The sequence below is a fragment of the Gorilla gorilla genome, chromosome 1, assembly GCF_029281585.2.
Source record: "Gorilla gorilla gorilla isolate KB3781 chromosome 1, NHGRI_mGorGor1-v2.1_pri, whole genome shotgun sequence".
Classification (NCBI taxonomy): domain Eukaryota; kingdom Metazoa; phylum Chordata; class Mammalia; order Primates; family Hominidae; genus Gorilla; species Gorilla gorilla.
Window position 1 is genome coordinate 127,695,855 of NC_073224.2, and position 19,111 is coordinate 127,714,965.

General features: G+C 49.3%; 1 protein-coding gene across 2 annotated transcripts; it reads left to right on the forward strand.

Moving 5' to 3' along the window:
• The first annotated feature begins 35 nt into the window (after positions 1-35).
• On the forward strand, positions 36-17,482 carry DENND2D (DENN domain containing 2D). 2 transcript variants are annotated; one of them, XM_004026327.4, is made up of 12 exons: positions 36-337; positions 4,837-5,012; positions 5,893-6,005; positions 6,646-6,715; positions 7,382-7,459; positions 8,593-8,733; positions 9,926-10,074; positions 12,333-12,510; positions 15,402-15,443; positions 15,869-15,953; positions 16,285-16,524; positions 16,975-17,482. In XM_004026327.4, exons 1-12 carry the CDS (start codon positions 70-72, stop codon positions 17,049-17,051), a joined length of 1,617 nt encoding a protein of 538 aa, XP_004026376.2. In that variant the 5' UTR covers positions 36-69; the 3' UTR covers positions 17,052-17,482. The 2 variants fall into 2 exon arrangements, with proteins under 2 accessions (XP_004026376.2, XP_004026375.1); XM_004026326.4 differs by lacking the exon at positions 36-337 and adding an exon at positions 3,943-4,242.
• The last annotated feature ends 1,629 nt before the right edge of the window (positions 17,483-19,111 follow it).

The window sequence follows — 19,111 nt, forward strand, 5'->3', positions numbered from 1 at the left end:
CCCACGGAGGGTGGGAACGAGGTGGCGCCGCCCAGTCCCGGACGCGCGTCGAGCGCCCTCTTCCACCCCATGCCGCCCTGCCCAGGGCGAGGGCAGAGCGGGCCCGCCCAGGTGCGCCCGGGGGTTGGGCCGGAGTCCGGAAGGTGCGCCGCGCCGCCCCGAACCTGTCCCCTAGGCCTCCCCCCGCGTGAAAGTGAAAGTGTCGGACCCGCGGAGGTCAAGGATAGGGGGGCGGGGCCAGCGCGGAGCTGGGAGCGGGAGCCGGGCACTCCAGGGGCCATGGATGGGCTCGGCCGCCGCCTTCGAGCCAGCCTGAGACTGAAGCGCGGCCATGGGGGTTAGTGCCGGCCGGGGAGAGCGCGGGGGGACGGCGTGGGCACCGGGGAGCCGGGGCTAGGGCTGGCGGCTGGGGCCCGGTGGAAGGCGGCACGGGGCGTCGAGATCCGGGAGGAGTTGGAGGGGGACTCAGGAGGCTGCGCAGGGGCAGGTGAGCGGGAGGGAGCGCGCGGAGAGGGGAAGAGGGTCAGGTGGGGGCGGGGACGGCGAGGCCAGGCCTGCGGGGGCGAGGGGGAGGCGGCGGGACACAGGAAGCCGTTGTGGGGCCCCGGGGCCACGTGTCCTTCCATCCAGGAAGCTTGTGGTGCAACCGCAGTGTGCCTGAAAGCGCCCCGGTTGTGGTGTCCTCCCAGAGGCACTGCCTCAGCTCCCGGCGTGCCCGCCGCCCCGCCCCACCTCACCGCCCTGGGAGTCCTCCGTGGTCTTTGCCCAGTTCCTCGGAGCCAGCGCCCCTGCCCCTGCCCCGCAGATAGCCACCGGCCACAAACACAGGTCTCCCCGATGACGTTACCACCCCCACCCACCCTCGGCCAGGTGCCCTTCAGAGTGTGGCCTCCAGCGGAGCGGCGGTAGAACCTGCGCAGCTGCTGCTTTCCAGCGTGTCGCCCAGACAGGGCACCCCTTCCCTTTCCCTCAGCCCGCAACAGTGAAATGGACATAATTCCCCCGTCCAGGATTATGGGGATTAAATTAGAAGTCAACTTCTAAGTTAAAGAAGCACCTTCTTTTCTTTCTTAGCAGAGCCCTGGGGTTGGAAGGAGGGCAGTTAGAAATTCATTCATTTATTCATTCATTCGGCAAATGTTTGTGTGGCTTACCACTAGCCAGTCCTATGGCTGAACAGCCGTGACCCTTAGATACTTTGCCCAGAGGTCCTACTGTCTGAGGAGCAAAGAGCAGGGGCCATTCCCAGACAACCTGCGCTTTCCAACATTGGCATGCCAGGAGGCCAAGTGAGCCCCTCTCTTAGCCCAAGCCCCAGAGTTGGGGGGACCTCAGGGAGTGAGGTCAGTGCACCCTTCTTTGAACTGCAGTGACCTCTGAGTGATCTGCTCTTCCTCCTGTTGCCATTCCTCCTGCCACACCCTGCTCCTTCCCTCTTTGTAGTGTCCTCTCTAGACACAGATCTCCAATATCTGGCCATTCTATCTGCACCATCAGGGAGAGGTCAGAGACCACAGTTTGGGGCAGAGGCCTGGGACCATGCAGTGGTGGGAGCAGAAGGCAGGATGAGGCTGACATTCTCTCTTCTCTGGAGAGCACTGGCCTGGTCTGTCCTGGTCTTCCCAGACCCTGGGACATCTGTGTGAATGGAAGGGGTCTGCCCCCTGCAGCCCAGAGGAGACATTCCAGTTGTTCCCACCCACCCCTGCCCCAACACTAGGCACTTCCTGATTGTGCCTGGAGGAGCTTCCTGATACTGAGGAACTGTAAGAACTGAGGCCTAACACTTGTAGGGCCAGGAGCATATGCCCTCTTCATCTTCCATACCATCCTCCACTTGCCTGGGGATTCTCCCCCTTCCTCCTTTGCCTTTCTGGCCCCAGGACAGTTGTGTATTAGGAGGGAGTGTGTGTGTGTGTGTGTGTGTGTGTGTGTGTGTGTATCCTGGTGACAAGGAGTGATGTGGTGGTGGTCCTGGGTTGAGAGCAGCTGAGCTGGAAGGGATGGGCCAGCTTCCCAGATCAAGGTTCCAGAAGGTCCCCTCACCTATGTTCTAGACAGATCTGGGACTTCAGTCAGGTGTGTGTGGGAGAGGCTTTCTGGTGGAGGAACAAGTGTAACCAGATTCCTGACTTCCCTAGAAAGGGTGGCTCCCTCCTCAACTAAAACTCTGGATAATAATTCCTTTCTAGGGCACTGGAGATTAAATGAGATGCCTTATATGAAACATGAGTTTGATGGAGGTTAGTTTTCTCTTACGCTTTTCTCTCCTGTGGATAACACCTTTTGAAAGAGGGGAGAAAACAGTCTTTTGCTGCATTTCTTGGGCCTCATCCCAAAAGTCTAATTACTTTCTTTTGTCAACGATTTATTAATTTTGCTATTCTCTTGGCTTGCTTGATAAAGCAGAAGAAAATGATCTGAAAACGCAGCCCAAAGGATTTAGGGAAAGGCATAATTTCGTTAGAATCTGGAATGATCAGTGATAAGATTCTGTTTCTCAATGTCCTTTGAAAACCTCTGTGGGGTATTTGATGTCAAATGCATTCAGAAGGCAGGAGCATGGATTTGGAGCTTTCCTAATCCCCATTCCCAACAAATCCTGTCAATTTTAATAGCCTTTGAATTACTTTATGCCTCAGTTTCCCCATCTGTATCAGGAAGATGCTTGCTCCTCAAACAGGTGGTAAGGCTTGTGCAACAAGTCTGTGTAGCTTGCAAGTAAGGTGTGGTGCCAGCTCCAAGTGTTCTAGTTCGCTCTTCTCACCCATTACAGCATTTGAACATCTTTCTTTACTGTACATGAGTTTGGCCATGAGTCCTGGCTTTTTCTAGTCCCACAGAAGCCAGGTCTAGAGCTTTTAGGAGCAAAGCAGCTGTTTTCCCTATCCTAGCACCCCACTCTCTTCCAGAGGGGTGCTTATTCTTAGCAGGAGTGGCAAACACTGGCGTCAAACCCTTTTGCCCCCTGCTTTCCCTTTGAGGCAGCTTCCTGGTAAAAGCCTTCCCTGTATTTACTCATTCAGGGGTTTCTGTGAGAATCCAAGGTGATTTTTTTGCTATTCCTTCTCTCTTACCTAGTCTCCAGACACAGCAGTGGGCTAGCAGCTGTGCCTGTAGCTTGGGCAGAACAGCTGACCTAGCCTGACCCGGAGGAAGGCTGAGCAGGCGTGGGGGTTGGGTGGAGATCACCCGGATGTTTTCCACTGCCATGGAATCACCCTCAGGCTGCTGGTGCAATCAGTCCCCTACCTTAAGCTGGGGACAGTCTTCTGAGCCAGTGCTTCCTATTTGAGAAGAGGGACTCTGCTGGAACCCTGGAACAAGTGCCAGTGACAGAACTCTCCAGGGGGTGAAATTCACCATTGTAGCTATTTCCAAAATATCATGAACTCTGGGCTTAGAGATGGATTTTGCTCTCTACTGCACCATCAGGAAAGAAGGCTATTGGGCATTGACTTCAGAACTCTTTCTTTTGTTGGAAGAATTAATCTATTTGGATAATTATTAGGCCAAGTCTATTTATCTTAATCAGGGGAGGGCAGTGGCATCCTGGCTGCAGAGAGTGTTTGGCCATGTGCTGTAGGTCGGGAAGTCCTGGAAGTTCTAGAATTCAGCAGGTGGCCTTGCTGGGGTTTTTGACTTCCGTTGACCAAGTTGATAAGTGAAAGGTCAGCAATCCAAGTGTTGGAGGTATAGGATCCCTATCCTGAGACCAGCTAGTTTCCAGTGCCCACAGTCTGACACTATCAAGCATTGTCCACTGTTCTAAGGTTGTAAATTAACTCTGCACAATCTGCAGCCCAGATTCAAAACCCTTAGCCCGTAAGTAGCCAGGCCTTTCTGGCTACTTTCAGCCAGAGGTGTTTGCTCATGACCTTTTCTCTCGCCACACCCTGGGGCTCTTGGGAGGAGCTGAGATCTGCGCTGCAGTGCCAGGATGCTGACTCTGTTGGTGCTGGCTTCTGCTGCCTTCCTGGGTCCCGTCACATCCTTCTTGCTCAACGACTGGGTGCACAGGATGGAAACTTCTATTCCCTCTCTGGAAGACAGCGCGTGGCTTGGCTTCACAGAGTTGTGGCTGGAGACTGAAGCAGCCCCTTTCTCAGGCTTTCTGTCACCGGTCTGTCTGTGTTAGGGGAGAGGGGAGTCCGCTCTGTCCTGAAGGCCCAGAGATGGAAGGACAAGTGGTAGGCCGGGTGTTCAGGCTCTTCCAACGCCGACTGCTTCAACTCCGAGCAGGTCAGGACTGGACTGCCTACTTCCTTGTTTTTAGGGTGACCCTCTTAGGCGGGACTGTTTCTTCCTTGAAATGCTCCTTCCTCCTCTTCCTTTATATCTCGGCCTCCACATGGTTCCCCATGTGACTGGGTCAGGAGGCTTCCTCTGCTGGTTTTTAAGAGCTGGTCATGCCCTCTGTGGGGCTAGTGTGGTCACAGTCACATGCCCTTTGGGCCTGTTCTTATTCACTTAGTATGAACTAAACTCTCAGGCCGTATTGTTCCAGGACTGCCAGAAGCACCCGACAGGTTAGGCAGTCTCTGTGGTACCCTGGGGCCTTGGCCTCCATGTGGCCTCTCCAGCACATTTCCGTGGCTTCTGTGTCAGTGGTTTCTTTCCTCTGCTTGGCTCCCCATGGTTTCAAGTCTACCAGGGCAGGTGTGGAAACTGCCCATTTGGCCCTGATCCTGAGTGACTGGTGGTGCTGGCCGGTATCCAGGTATCTCAGCATTGGCAAGGTGGCCTTGAGGTGTGGAGGTCACCCGGATTCTCACAGACTCCACTCCAGGAATGGATCAATGAGATTATACTAAATGGGCTCTGGCTTGGTTTCAGGACCACCCCAGGACAATTCAGGGGAAGCTTTAAAGGAACCAGAAAGGGCCCAGGAGCACTCTTTGCCCAACTTTGCTGGGGGGCAGCACTTCTTTGAATACCTTCTTGTGGTTTCTCTCAAAAAGAAGCGTTCAGAGGATGATTACGAGCCTATAATCACCTACCAATTTCCCAAGGTAAGGACTGAAGGAGGGGCAGGGCCAGCCAGAGGACTGGGGTGTTTGGAAGGTGGTAGGGGTGGGGGTTCCACCTCCTTCTCCCTACCCTACCGGGGCTTGAGCCTGGAGCTGCCCTGAGCTCTGAGCTCGCTGCTCTCCATTTCCTTCTTAGCGCAGCCCCAGTTCTCTGTTATCACCCACAGAATCTAGGTCTAACTTCTTTGTGAGGGACTGACCTAGGCTTCCGAGCAGGGAAACTAGGCTAGACATTTTGCCTTTTAGGGGACCTGATAGGTCCTCCAAATCCCATTTTCAGTCACCCTTCTCTGCAGACAAGCTTACCTTCTGCCAGAACTCCTAGAATGAATCCCCTCTCTGGGATGTGTGGGAAGGAAAGAGTAGGGCAGCCTTGTAACTGGTGGGCAGGCACAGCCCTCTGCCCGAGCCCAAGCATTAGACTCCTTGTCTGATCCTTCACCAGGTAGAGGGTTGGGAATCCTTCTCATTAGCAGGTGTGCCAACTGAGCTGGCCGCTTCTCTTCTCTGATGTGGTACCTCTCTGATGTTGTCCTCCCAGGGGCCTGGGCCATTTCAGGGCCTTTCTATATTCAGCATGGCCCTGTCCCCTTTCTATGTAGATCTCAATACTGAGGTCGAACTCAAGCTTATGTAGAGTTGACCCAGGAGGGGCTGTTTCAGCTTTGGAGTTGTTCCAACTGGACCCAGAATGCAAACTGTGCAAAGTCATGGGCAAAGGCACCCTTCGCCCCTATGCTAGTGGAGAAGCTTATCCCTAGACTGCTTTAGAGCCTCAAAGGAAGCCCACCAGCTCTGAAGCTGTCTCCTGCTATCTCTGCCCCCAGCTTCACATCCACTTGTCTTTTCCTTTGCCTTATAGCGGGAGAACCTGCTTCGGGGTCAGCAGGAGGAGGAGGAGCGGCTGCTCAAAGCTATCCCCTTGTTCTGCTTCCCAGATGGGAATGAGTGGGCATCACTCACCGAGTATCCCAGGTAATTGCTCAGCCCTGGGCAAGGGTATTGGATCTGGGGAGAAGGAACATGTGTGAGTTCTGTGGCTCCTGTAGCCTCCCTCACTGCTGTCATTTGTTGATTTTCGGCCTGGGAGTGTAACTGATTTGTTTGAAAACATCTGGCCTGGGGTCCCTCAAGGCCAAGAATATGAGCTATCAGTTTGATCAGTCACTTCTGTCCAAAGAGCCAGATTCTCCCACCTGTCCTAGAAGCAATAGTTGCTGCTTTTAACTCTGCTACTGGCTCAAGCTGGACTTAGCAGAAAGCAGTTAGCCTCCAAGAAGGCGATGTAGCAAAGGCCCTTCTAGCATGAGCCCTGGAATTTGACTGCTTGAGCTTTGACTTCACTATTTATGAGTTGAGTGACCTTGAACAAGAAGCACCCTCTGGCCTCAGTTCCTTCATCTTTAAAGTGGGGATAATTACTGAACCTACCTCAAAGAGTTGTTTTGACAATTAGATGAGATGATGTGTTTAGGGCCTGACACCAGTGAGCCCTTACTCCTATGATTAATCAGCAACTCCCCTTTGCCCTCCTCTCCACCCTCTAGTGCTGACCACTTTCCTGTTTTAGAATTCAGTGAGCAATACAAATCAAGCCTTGTCTGCTCTTTCTTAGGGAGACCTTCTCCTTCGTTCTGACCAATGTGGATGGGAGCAGAAAGATTGGATACTGCAGGCGCCTCTTGGTCTGTGCAGCTCAGAACTGCCCCTTCCTTTCTGCAGTCTGCTCAGCTCCATGGCTGGGCTTGCTCAAGCCTGAGCTGCAAAACTCCAGGCTTATTGGCAGCACTGGTTGTAGAAAAAGCACAGCCCAGGACCTGCTGCCATGCTAGTGCTCCCTCTGCAGCCCCACAAGCACGAGGACCTGATGCCCCTTCTCCCCCTGCTGGTCAGGCTCTGGTCTGTGCTCTCTCCGGCTTTCAATACAACTAACTCCTCTCCCTGCCTGCTCTATCCAGGCCTGCTTACCTCGGCCCCTGGAGCCTCCCAGAGCAGAGGCTGGGACTTGGACAATTAGTTTCAAATCTTAGGTCTCAGGAGGATTCCCCAAGTCACCTTTACAGTGCTTTCCTCCTTAGCCATTTCTTCATCTCTAAGGCACACTTGCTACCCCTCTTTGCTGACCCCAGATTGTGCTGGCACTGAAGGTGGCAGCGCTTGCCCACCAACTCACCCAGTACCCTCAAGGATTTCTTCTTTTGATGCTGGTGGCCATTCTGACCTCCCTGCTGCACCCACCATTCCCCATAAATCCCCCTCCCCAGCCATCAGCCTTGTGCTCCTTCATACCCAGTTGGGAGAAGCCCTTGGGGAGGCTGCAGCACTGAAGGAGCCTCTCTGTCCCTCCCCAGCCTGCCGGCCCTGGCCCTCGCCTTCCCAAAGTGTACTGCATCATCAGCTGCATCGGCTGCTTCGGCTTGTTCTCCAAGGTAGGGATAGAACAGGATTCCTCAGGGCCTGTTTGTCCTGCCCATATTCCAGGCTGTCTCTGGCTGCCAACCCTGCCTGTGCAACTAAGCTCTTAGTGGAGCTCTTCTCCCATAGCCAGAGTCAGCATTAAAGCACACTTGGGAAAACTGAGGCAAAGGGGCATGCACTTGACGTAAGGGAAAAGTGGAAATTGAATCTAGGGGACTGGACCTCTTGCAGAGACAGCTACTGTTCCCACTCTAGCCAAGTAAGAAAGTAGTTGAAGTAGGACAAGCGGAAGAAACTTCTGCCCTGAGTTTCAATTTCCTCATCCGTCGAATGGATATAATAATCTCACCTTCCTATCTCACTGGGTGGCGTGAGGCTTAAATGAGGTGATATATGAGAAGACTCTTTATAAAAGGCAGAGCACTAAACAAATATGAAGGAGTTATAAGACCCATTCTGACTCCTTCAAGGGTAGAAGAACAGTTGAGGTCCCCAGGACTTCTCTTGGAGCTAATTTGAGTGCCAGTGCATCTGAGACAGAATTTGAGCAGAATCCATGGGGGCCATGCCATCCGCTGGTGACCAGAAAGGACTTCATTATGCTCTGACCCCAGCAGGACCTTTGGAGGAGGAGGGGAGGAAACTCTGTCAGCTTTTGCTTGGGCAGAGCATTCCTTTGTGCAGTGCTCCTAGGGATGGAGGCAGTCTCTGACCTCAGGAATCTACAGTGGGAGTTGGAGGACAGAGTGGTACCAAGAGGCTTAGGCTTCTAGCCTCCTGCTCCAACCAGCATGAGTGGACATGGTACCATCATGGGTGATGAGTTTACTCCAGGATGACTTCCCAGGGAGGTGCTTTTATGTTGGTGTTAGGAGAGGGGAAGAATATGGATTTGTAGAGAGATAATAAAAAGGAAGCTGGAAGAAGGCAGGTCTTATGTGGGAGATAAACTGCAGATTATTTAGCATGAGCCCAGCCTCTGCCAGGGAGGGAGAGGACCAGTTCGTGGAGGGCCCTAGAAGATACATGAGGATCAGCTGAACCAGTATGAGAACATTATGACGCTCAGGGGCAAGTAGAGTCTCTTCCACCTGCCTGGTAGTGTCCCTTTGAGCCGTGCCTCCTGTGGTTCTTTTCCCTGCAGATCCTGGATGAAGTGGAGAAGAGACATCAGATCTCCATGGCTGTCATCTACCCATTCATGCAGGGCCTCCGAGAGGCAGCCTTCCCTGCTCCTGGGAAGACTGTCACTCTTAAGAGCTTCATCCCCGACTCAGGCACTGAGGTGGGTTAGCAAAATGGGTGAGACCTTCCCTAGCTGGAGAGGGTAGGCATCTGTGGCACCTCTCACCACTGTTCTTCCATTAACCAGGTTAAAGTACAGAGAAACTGAGCCAGATGGGGACTGGGACTTGGTTAGAATGGACAAAGATGAAATCAAACCCAGATTTTCTGATCCTTCTAACTTGATACCCACAAGCACCTAGTTACTGCTCAAGCCACCAAGACTTTTATTTATAATAAATAAACCATGTAAGTTGAGGCTTCTGGTGCTATAAAGGACTTTTCCCTCAGCCCTCAGACTGCCACTTGCCCCTACCCCCCTTCCACTCTCCTTTGTTTGTCCTGTCTCTACCTTACAGCGTCCATCTGTCCATTTCTTATCATCCATCCCCACCTCCGAGTCTCCACCCATGCACAGGGGAATGCTATTGTTTTAAGGCACCAAGCACACTGAGGCAGCAGGTAGAACACTGTTCTAAGAATTCCAGTCCTGTCCTCTGGAACTCTGAATAGTCTGTGTGCCCCTTTGAACCTTGGCTTCCCCACAGGAAAATAAGAAGAGAGGCTAGAAATTTTCACTTTCTCAAAAAATAAGTGCTTAATGCTTGCTGTGTGCCAAGCTATACTATTTTCTGGGAATACAGTGGTGACCAAAATGAATGTGGTCCCTGACCTTTTGGAGCTGTAAGTCCAGTGGGGAGAATAGATGTTAAATAAACACACCAGTGCATGTTGAATTAGAAATTATGTAACTGTGATGAAAGAAAAAAAAACAAAACAGGGTGCTACGTAAGAAGAAGATGGGAAAGTATCACATGGCCAAGAGGGGGCCTCTGTGACCTGAAAGAGGGTAAGAATGAAGGGAGCAGAGCAGTGCAGGAGGAGGGCCCTCACTGTGAAGGCTGCAGGCAGGAAAGATGGGATTGCTCAAGGAACAGAAGCCCATGTGGTGAAGCACAGTGAGAGAGGGGCATATGCTCGGGGAGGCGAGTGAGGGAGGGTGCAGGACATTATGGGCCATACTCAAGATCACATCAGTGCTGTCCTCCAGCCAATTAGCAGGGGGACAGAGAGACAGGGCCAGATTCACTCCTGGGGGCAGAAGGAATAGAGGCTGGTAGAGGCCCAGCACCTCGGGGTCTGCATGATCTTGCAGTGTAGTGACACCTTCTCTCTCTCTGGTTTCCCCACAGTTCATTTCACTGACACGGCCCCTGGACTCCCACCTAGAACATGTGGATTTTAGTTCTCTATTGCACTGTCTCAGTTTTGAACAGATACTTCAGATCTTTGCCTCTGCCGTGCTGGAGAGAAAAATCATCTTCCTGGCGGAAGGTCTCAGGTGGGCCCAGCCCCTGAACGGCTCACCTGAACTGCCCAGCATCCCTGGGTTCAAGGGAACAGACTGGAGGTTATCCAAGGAAAATGGGCTGTAGGGTCCATGCGCCCACCCTCCTGTTTCTAGCTCCTTGTTCTTTAAACCAAGAGAAACAGCTGTTTTGAACCACCCCCACTGCCTCTTCCTCCACACAGGACTGCTGCCTGGGCCTGAGGAATGCTCCTGACTTAGCTTGGGGAAGGACAGGAAGTATTCCTGGGACAGCCCGGGTGGGACCAGTTAGGGTGGATGCAGACATGATTCTGCCCTTGCAAGGCTGAGGGAGGGTGGAGAACAGGGCAGGAGGTAGATACTCATTCAACAAACATTTATTGTGTGTCAACTGGTTGCCAGATGCCAAGCATTGGGAAGATACAAACAGGACAAGGTCCTTCACCTGAAGGGGATGCGGAATTACATAGTGGTTGAAAGCACAGGGATTGAAATCAGCAGAATTAGGAGGTTTAAATCCAGTTCTTCTACCTTTAGCTATGAGGTTCCCATTAAGTTAGTTTGTTAACTTCTTGAAAATGGAAATAATGATTGTGATTACCTCATAAGGTTGTGGTGAGGATTAAATGAAATAATGCACATTAGGTACCTAACACCCTGCTGAGCACATATTGCTGAGTGCTAGCTTCTGTTCTTAAGTTCACAGTTGAGTATATCCCTGTGTGTAGTGGAAGCAGGGTACTATTGTGCCATGGTCTCTACCTCTTAGGGGCTTCAGATCTGAGAAGGACATAGGGAGATGTAATAGAATGGAGAATGAAAAAAGTCATAAAACAGTAGGGGTAGGGGTGGACCTTCTATTCATATCTGGGGAGGGAGAAAACCAGTGATTTTAGGTTGACAACCCTGCTTTTATCTTTTAGGGAAGAAGAAAAGGATGTTAGGGACTCAACAGAAGTCAGAGGGGCAGGTGAATGTCATGGGTTTCAGAGGAAAGGAAACTTGGGCAAGCAGTAGGGTCTCTGTTGAAGATTCTGTAAAAATGGGTGATAACCAAAAAGGAACTAGTTGTAGGTAATCCTTGAAGGGAGTGGCATCATCTTTTGCTTTGGAAATAGCTCTTTCACTCCCAGCCTTGAATGGAAACCAGAAGTTCCTGTGTGGCTAGAGCTGGGATTCTGCCTTTCCTCCTCAGATCAGTGTTTGGGAAGTGGAGGTTGGCAGGATTCACCTCTCAGACGTTTACTTTCTTCAGGGAAATCCCACCACTCCCCACTTCCTTCCCACACTGAGTTTTTCAGCTCCCTGAAGCTCAGACAGGGAGGGGACTTCCAGTCAGCTAGCCTCTCAGAGACTCAATTTTGCTAATTCAGGAAGTGCCAGCTTGAAACCCAGAACTGAAACAAGGATTCCCGCATCTGTGCTTTTATTGGCCTTGACTTTGAGGCAATTTGGCTGGAGTAAAGAAGAGCCATGAAAGCCAGGGGATAAAAGAGAAAGACAGAGAGTGGGACTGTGTGTATGTGGTGGCCAGAGGAGTAGGGTCCAAGTTGTGACTTGGGCAGGAGTGACGAGAAATGCTTCACTGGAAAGTCTTGAGGAGGCACCTTTGTGGGACTTTCCGTGTAGGAATTGCTGGGCAGAGGTTCCTAGAACCTGGGAATTTCCCAAGCTACTCAGGCAGCAACCTGGTAATCTTTAATAACCTCGAGTGTGCCCAGAGGGGGCTGTGTGGGGGCAAAGGCTGGGGATGAGGGTGGATAGACATAGCGAGGTAAAAAGGCTTTGCCTCTCGGCTGAGCCTCCAGTGCTTGTTTACATGTTTGTCTCTTAACTACACTGTGAATTCCTTAAAAGCAGGGTCAGTGTCTTACTCTTCCTGGTATCCACATCTGTGAGGTATGCTCACAGTTGTGAGCACAGGCTAGGGGCTCAATCAATTATCTCCTTGAATGAAAGCAACTCTTCTTCCCTCTTCTCTTCAGAGTCACTTTTATTTTTGGCCAGTAGTAAGTTGAGAAGACTAACTGGGAAAAGAAGGGTCAAATCAAGGCCCCTTCTTGATAGTGAAGCCTCAGACTCTCTAGTTTCTGTTCCTCCCTCCCAGCAATGTACGTTCAAGATCTGTGACCAGCATGGCCCCCAGACTTGCCTTTCTGCCATGGGCATGGGCAGCACTGCTCTAGCTGCTGTTGGTGGTGGGCGATGAGGGGTGTGTAGCATGGTGGTGCAGGGGCCCCCTGACTCTCATCCTCTGTGCTCTGTCCCAGCACCCTGTCTCAGTGCATCCATGCTGCTGCCGCACTGCTCTACCCCTTCAGCTGGGCGCACACCTACATCCCTGTTGTCCCTGAGAGCCTTCTGGCCACCGTCTGCTGCCCCACCCCCTTCATGGTTGGAGTACAAATGCGCTTCCAGCAGGAGGTCATGGACAGCCCTATGGAAGAGGTATGATGTGGCAAGAAGAGTGCATGATTTGGAGCCAGGTAGAGTGGGATTCAGATCCCAGCTCTGCTGCTTACAGCTGTGTGATTAGGGGCAAGTTACCTTACCTCTTTAAGCCTGAGCTTTCTCATCTCTAAAATGGGGATAACAGTGTTCACTTCCTAAGGATTCTGGGGGAAACTACCTGCCTAGAGCTCCTAACCTGGCACCCGACACACAGGTGATGCTCAATAAATGCAGGCTCCCTTCTGAAGGATTCCCCTTTAGGCATAAGGGGCAGTGGATAGCTTATTCAGGGGTGAGCAGACTGTTCTATGCCAGCTGGCCCTAATGAGCAGTCTTCGGGGTGTCCCATCTCATCCAAATGTATGACACAGCTGGTCTATACAACACACACCCCACTGGAATGTATTTGAATTCCTTGGAATTGAGCTAACATGGCCCTCTGGCAAACTATGAGTCTTAAAAATGCAGATTTTTGCAGCAAGTCATCTTTCTGAGTAGCACAGAGCTAAGGTGGCTAATGAGGATATAGGTCTGAATCCTCTTTGATTTTGTTAGCTTCTTACATCTTGGCAGTGCACCAGACACACCAGAGAATTCAGTTGTGAAAATGGGCATTAAAAGCATAAATCTATCCCCACTGTTGGAAAAATAACTCAAAACGTGTGCCTTAGAGTTGTCAGTAGGGACTTTCAAAAGATAGTATGTTACTATATCTCAAGCCAGAAGAGGGACTTGGGAATGTCTGCCCTGGCCATAACCATTGACTCACTCCAAGAGATAACTGAGCTCCAGAGACTTATCCAAGGCCACATAGACAACAGTGGAACCTAGCACAGATAAAACCAAATCCCCTCCTATAGAAACCATTGCTGCAAAGTAAAGAAGAAGGCTGTGTTTCCCTTCTTTGCTCCACCGGCCCCCTCATCCTTCCTTAGAACTGCTGAGTACACATGCCCTTTGAACCAGCTTTAGCCTTGTGACTAACTGGGACAGAGTATTAGCCCCATGTTTAGCAATAAACATTTAAATGTTCCAACCCCAGAAATTATGAAACTTCTTGACTCTGCAGCTCCAGCTCCCTGGAAGCCGTGGCTCCTCTCCTGATGGCCAGTCAGACTCTGGCTTTTGGTAAGGGATTACTCCACAGACAATAATATGCCCAAATACTGGAAAGATTTCTGGGAACAATCTTGAAAAACAAATTATTTATACACACTCTCTCCCCCAAATCCCTCAAAGGAACAGTCTTCCCTTCATGAAGGCATCTGAGCCTATGTATACAAGTGGTTTCAGGCCTGGACTAGTTCAACTTTTCTCCCCTGATGACAGATAATTACAGTGCATGCTCTATTTTTTGGCATACTTTCCACTCTCTCCTTGTATTTGGAAGAAGGGACAATGGAGGGATCATTCTCTCTATCAAGACCAAGGGTCACAAACGGAAAAGAGAGGCCCAGCGGGCATTTAAATGACCAATACATGATTTGGGAAATTACGGTAAACTGGTGGGAACATGCCCTGCCTAAAGCAGGCAACTGCTACTCAGTTCCATCCGAGTGTTGTCCTTTAGAAATGTGGACCCAGTGTTAGATCTCCTGACTTTTCAGGAGAAGCCCCAAATCCAAACTTTATGTGAGATAGTCCAGTTTAAATATTGGAAACCAAATCAATTACTTAAAAATACTGTGAAGATCAAAGAAACAGATCTGCTGGTTGGAATCAGCCAGCAGGATGCCTATCTGTAATCTCTGGTCTAGACTGAAGGCTCCCTGGGCAGTGATGGGGCCAGTGCTAAAACTCAGGTCCCCCAAGTTCCAGCCCAGTGCTTATCTCACTTGAGGACTGTAGACACATGGTCTCCTCACTTCCTTTCCTTTCCTCTTCCTGTTGACCCTGGGCTCATTTTCTTCCTTTGCTGTTTCCTGCTGGAAGGCCCAAAGCTGTGAGGTAGTTTTTTTTTGTTTTTTTGTTTTTTTCTGAGACAGAGTCTCGGTGTGTCGCCCAGGCTGGAGTGCAGTGGCGCGATCTCGGCTCACTGCAAGCTCCGCCTCCCGGGTTCACGCCATTCTCCTGCCTCAGCCTCTGGAGTAGCTGGGACTACAGGTGCCCGCCACCACACCCAGCTGATTTTTTGCGTTTTTAGTAGAGACAGGGTTTCACCGTGTTAGCCAGGATGGTCTTGATCTCCTGACCTCGTGATCCACCCGCCTCGGCCTCCCAAAGTGCTGGGATTACAGGCGTGAGCCACCACGAGAGGCAGGAGTTTTTCTAATAGAAAATTGTACATAAGTTGTTGCAAGCATGAAAAAAATAAAAAGATATTGGTCTCTGTTCTAGGGAGCAGGGAGTTGAAGGGGAATTGTAGAGAGAGGAATGCAATCTCAAGAATATCAGTCTAGGCTTGGAAAAAAATTGGTTCTCTTATTAGCAGCATAGTATGACCTCGGGCAGCTTCTTTGGGTCTGTTTCCTCATCTTCAAAATGGAGATTGTATCTGCCTCACGGGACTGTTGCTTGAGATCAAACGTGTAAAGCACTTATGTGAACAATGTACTAAATGCTCCATGTAGAAGCAATTTCTGCAGTCAATGTTTTATTAAGGGAGTGACTGGCTGTGATTTCTCCATCTTGTATTTCCCTTCTACCTTAGCTCTTTCTCCTTGTCCCTTCCTACAAACACCCACACCCTTTCCTCAGGAAGGGAACTGAGATTTCCAGAGGGGAATGGTGAGAAAGGAGAATGCTAGATAGGAAATGAGAACTGAAGATATTGATTTTGTTGCTACCTGGGCTGAAAGATACAGCCACAGGCAGAAATCAAGACGGTAAATCCTCTGGGGGTCTATGAAGAAAGAGGACCAGAGAAAGCCAGTCTATGTTTATTTCAGGTCCTGCTGGTCAATCTTTGTGAAGGAACCTTCTTAATGTCGGTAAGTGTCTGGGTTCAGATCCCCTGCAGGCCTATCACCAACTCTACCACTCTAGTTTCATCCATGTTCCACTTATTTAAACAAACATTTAAGTTCTTTGTTGAGTGAGAATCTGTGCTAAAAAGACCACATCTCTCTCAAGGAGCCCATGGACATAAACACAGATGACTTCACTATAAGACAATCAGTGATAGTGCCTTTTAAGCAAGGGATATAAATCAAGTACCACCAGGATGGAGAGGATCCCTTGCTAATGTCTAGAGTCAAACTAAAGGCCAAGAAACAGCTTCTGTTGTTTCTGTCCTATGTGGCTATTTGCGGGTGGAGTGGGGGTGTAGAATTCATGCCCTCCTTCTGCTTTTCTGCCAACCACCTTCACTCCACACTTCCTTCCTGCTTGACCTCGGAGCTCTGTCCTCTTCTAGGTTGGTGATGAAAAAGACATCCTGCCACCGAAGCTTCAGGATGACATCTTATACTCTCTTGGTCAGGGGATCAATGAGTTAAAGAGTAAGTCCTTACTCTTATTTTGGGTCTCTCCAGGCAGTGCAAGGGCATGCTTCTCAATCATTCCCTTCCAGAACTAAAATGAACTCACTCAGTAGTCCTAGACCAGCCCTAGAGGCCTAGAACCTAGGGCAAGTCTGAATTTGGGATTGTATTCTTCCTAAGCAATGGCAGAGAACTCATACCCAGATTCCCATCTCAGTCAGTAATTATGAACCCTACCCTATGGCTTTCCCCAGGAGCTTTCCGCCTGCAAGAAAGCCATTCTTGAAGGTGAGTTTGGGTAATTTCATTCTTCTGCTACCCTCTGAGATGGCCTTTATATCTCCTGCAGCTGCAGAACAAATCAACGAGCATGTTTCAGGCCCCTTTGTGCAGTTCTTTGTCAAGATTGTGGGCCATTATGCTTCCTATATCAAGCGGGAGGCAAATGGGCAAGGCCACTTCCAAGAAAGATCCTTCTGTAAGGCTCTGACCTCCAAGACCAACCGCCGATTTGTGAAGAAGTTTGTGAAGACACAGCTCTTCTCACTTTTCATCCAGGAAGCCGAGAAGAGCAAGAATCCTCCTGCAGGTACAGTAACAGTCCCCAACGGTCTAAGCCCATAGAGGGTTACCTCTAGAATAAAGAGGAGGGGAAAGAAAGACTACTTCTCTTTAGAAACCCACAAAATAGCTGTAGGTAGACTTTCATTAGTGGAGTTGAAATGACATAACCTGAAACCTAAGAAAATGTCTAATGGGCTGCCATTTTGTGGAAGTTGGTTTACCCATTAGCCAACAGGACTGAGCCCTTTCCTCTGTTTTAGTCTAGAGCTAATTCCTGCTAAGTATCCTCTGTTTATGGGCTCCTTTTTGGACAAAACTGAATGTCTGGATCCCTAGAAGCCTGTGAGGCCAGAGACATCCTGGCAGGGATGGGAGTATGGGGAGCAGACAGGATATTTCTGATCCTTATTCCTGAGCTCATTATAATCTGCCTGACCAGATCAGATGCCTCTAACACCTGTATTTGAACCCACAGGCTATTTCCAACAGAAAATACTTGAATATGAGGAACAGAAGAAACAGAAGAAACCAAGGGAAAAAACTGTGAAATAAGAGCTGTGGTGAATAAGAATGACTAGAGCTACACACCATTTCTGGACTTCAGCCCCTGCCAGTGTGGCAGGATCAGCAAAACTGTCAGCCCCCAAAATCCATATCCTCACTCTGAGTCTTGGTATCCAGGTATTGCTTCAAACTGGTGTCTGAGATTTGGATCCCTGGTATTGATTTCTCAGGACTTTGGAGGGCTCTGACACCATGCTCACATAACTGGGCTCAGAGCTCCATTTTTTGCAGAGGTGACACAGGTAGGAAACAGTAGTACATGTGTTGTAGACACTTGGTTAGAAGCTGCTGCAACTGCCCTCTCCCATCATTATAACATCTTCAACACAGAACACACTTTGTGGTCGAAAGGCTCAGCCTCTCTACATGAAGTCTGTGGACATGTAAGGATGAGAGTAAAGAGGAAAATCTTATTTTTATATGTGTCTTTGGCTTTTACTATGGGTGGAGAACGAGGAAAATAAGGCAATGAATATGACAATCAAGTGGACTATAAGTGGAAGACCTGGCCATGGGCATATGTTTGGAGTGATAGAATCATGGGGGGCAGCAGCTCTACTTCTTCTAACAGGAAGGGTAAGAGATACTGGTAAAAGCAGCAGCAGCACTGGACACAGGGCATCTAAGTCCTTGGTTTGGAGTCAGGTGTGCTTTCCAGAATCCTGGGAGGAGAGGCTGCTCACTGAAGGGAAGCAGCTTCAGTCTAGAGTAATTTGAGGATAGGAATTTCAGTCAACAGCAGCGTGTGAAGAACACTACGTGGCTTCCATAAGTAGGTCTGTTTCCCCATCACTTTCAGTTTGCACTAGTCCTTTACCTTCAGTCTTGGACACCCTATCTCCAACTGATCTTTATTTTGAGCAGCACAGTCCAATTCTTTAGCTAAAGGTGAAGGGATCGCTGCACTGACGTTCTTCCCCTTTAAGAAAAGAATCGTAATTTTAAGAGTCTGAAGGAGTTTAGTGGTCACCTAGTCTCTCCTCCCTTGATACCTCTACTGATACTTTCTACTCAAGCATTGGGAAGCTCTTTTAGAAGAATCTTATCTTCAAAAATTCTACCTTTTTTAATGTGTGTATTTGTGGCCCTCAGAAGTTCCTAAATTCTATACAAAGAACACAAAAGTTTCTGGAGGGTGGAACCGGGCATACTGAAGTTCAAGCCAATGTAATTTGCTTTTGGGAGTGCAGAGACCTACTGCAGGTGGCAGATGTCCCACTGTCCACACACCGTGCTTAGCTACACTACTATTCTTCACAGCTTCTAGGAATTACATTTTTTTTTTGGTAGTTTATGGCAGTGGTGCCTAAATACAGTTGTACCTCCAAAGGTTTCAGAACAGGAACTGGAATCCTGAGAACCTTGTGAAAATATCCTCTTATGCCTCATCACAAATATACCAAATCATCTCTAGTGATAGGACCTGGAAATCTGTACTTTCTTAAAAGGTTCTTCAGGTAAGGTTTGCTGAGGTTTATTACAAATGTACCCTTGATTTGATGCTAATGCTGTATTTAGGGCTGAAGGAAGCACACACTAAATATCTGAGTGCTTTTCAGATTCCATCTATGCTGAAAAAGAATCTAGGAAAATAAACACATTTCAATTAGCCCTTAACATCTTGCTTCAGAACTTTAGCCAACTAAAGCCCAGTATAGCATAGGAGAGAACACTGCACCAGGATTCAGATCTGGATTCTAATTTTTGTTCTGAAAAATAGCAAGTGACACCGGCATGCCATTTAACCTCTCCAGGCCTCAATTTCCACTATAGATAGTACCTGATGTGTCAGTAAGACAACTGATGTAACTTTGCCAAACAAGTAGAATTATCCTTCCTCCTTTGTCCTGCTCTGTCCTAGCTTTTAATACTTGGGTCTGCCCTAACATTTTCCTGTATGTATTTCTTTATCCCAGATATTGGAACAATTGCTAGCAAGGAAAAGTAATGACGGATTTTCATTTCCCAATATAGTCTGGCAAAGAAATGAAAGGTTTACTTCTCCTTGCTAATTCAATCTACATGGTATTGATGGAATCATTAAAAGT

Coding starts and splice junctions, on each gene's coding strand:
- DENND2D (XM_004026327.4), top strand. CDS start 70: ATGCCGCCCTGCCCAGGGCGAGGGCAGAGCGGGCCCGCCCAGGTGCGC. Junction 6,716..7,381: donor GATACTGCAGGCGCCTCTTG/GTCTGTGCAGCT, acceptor GTCCCTCCCCAG/CCTGCCGGCCCTGGCCCTCG. Junction 10,075..12,332: donor TTCCTGGCGGAAGGTCTCAG/GTGGGCCCAGCC, acceptor GCTCTGTCCCAG/CACCCTGTCTCAGTGCATCC.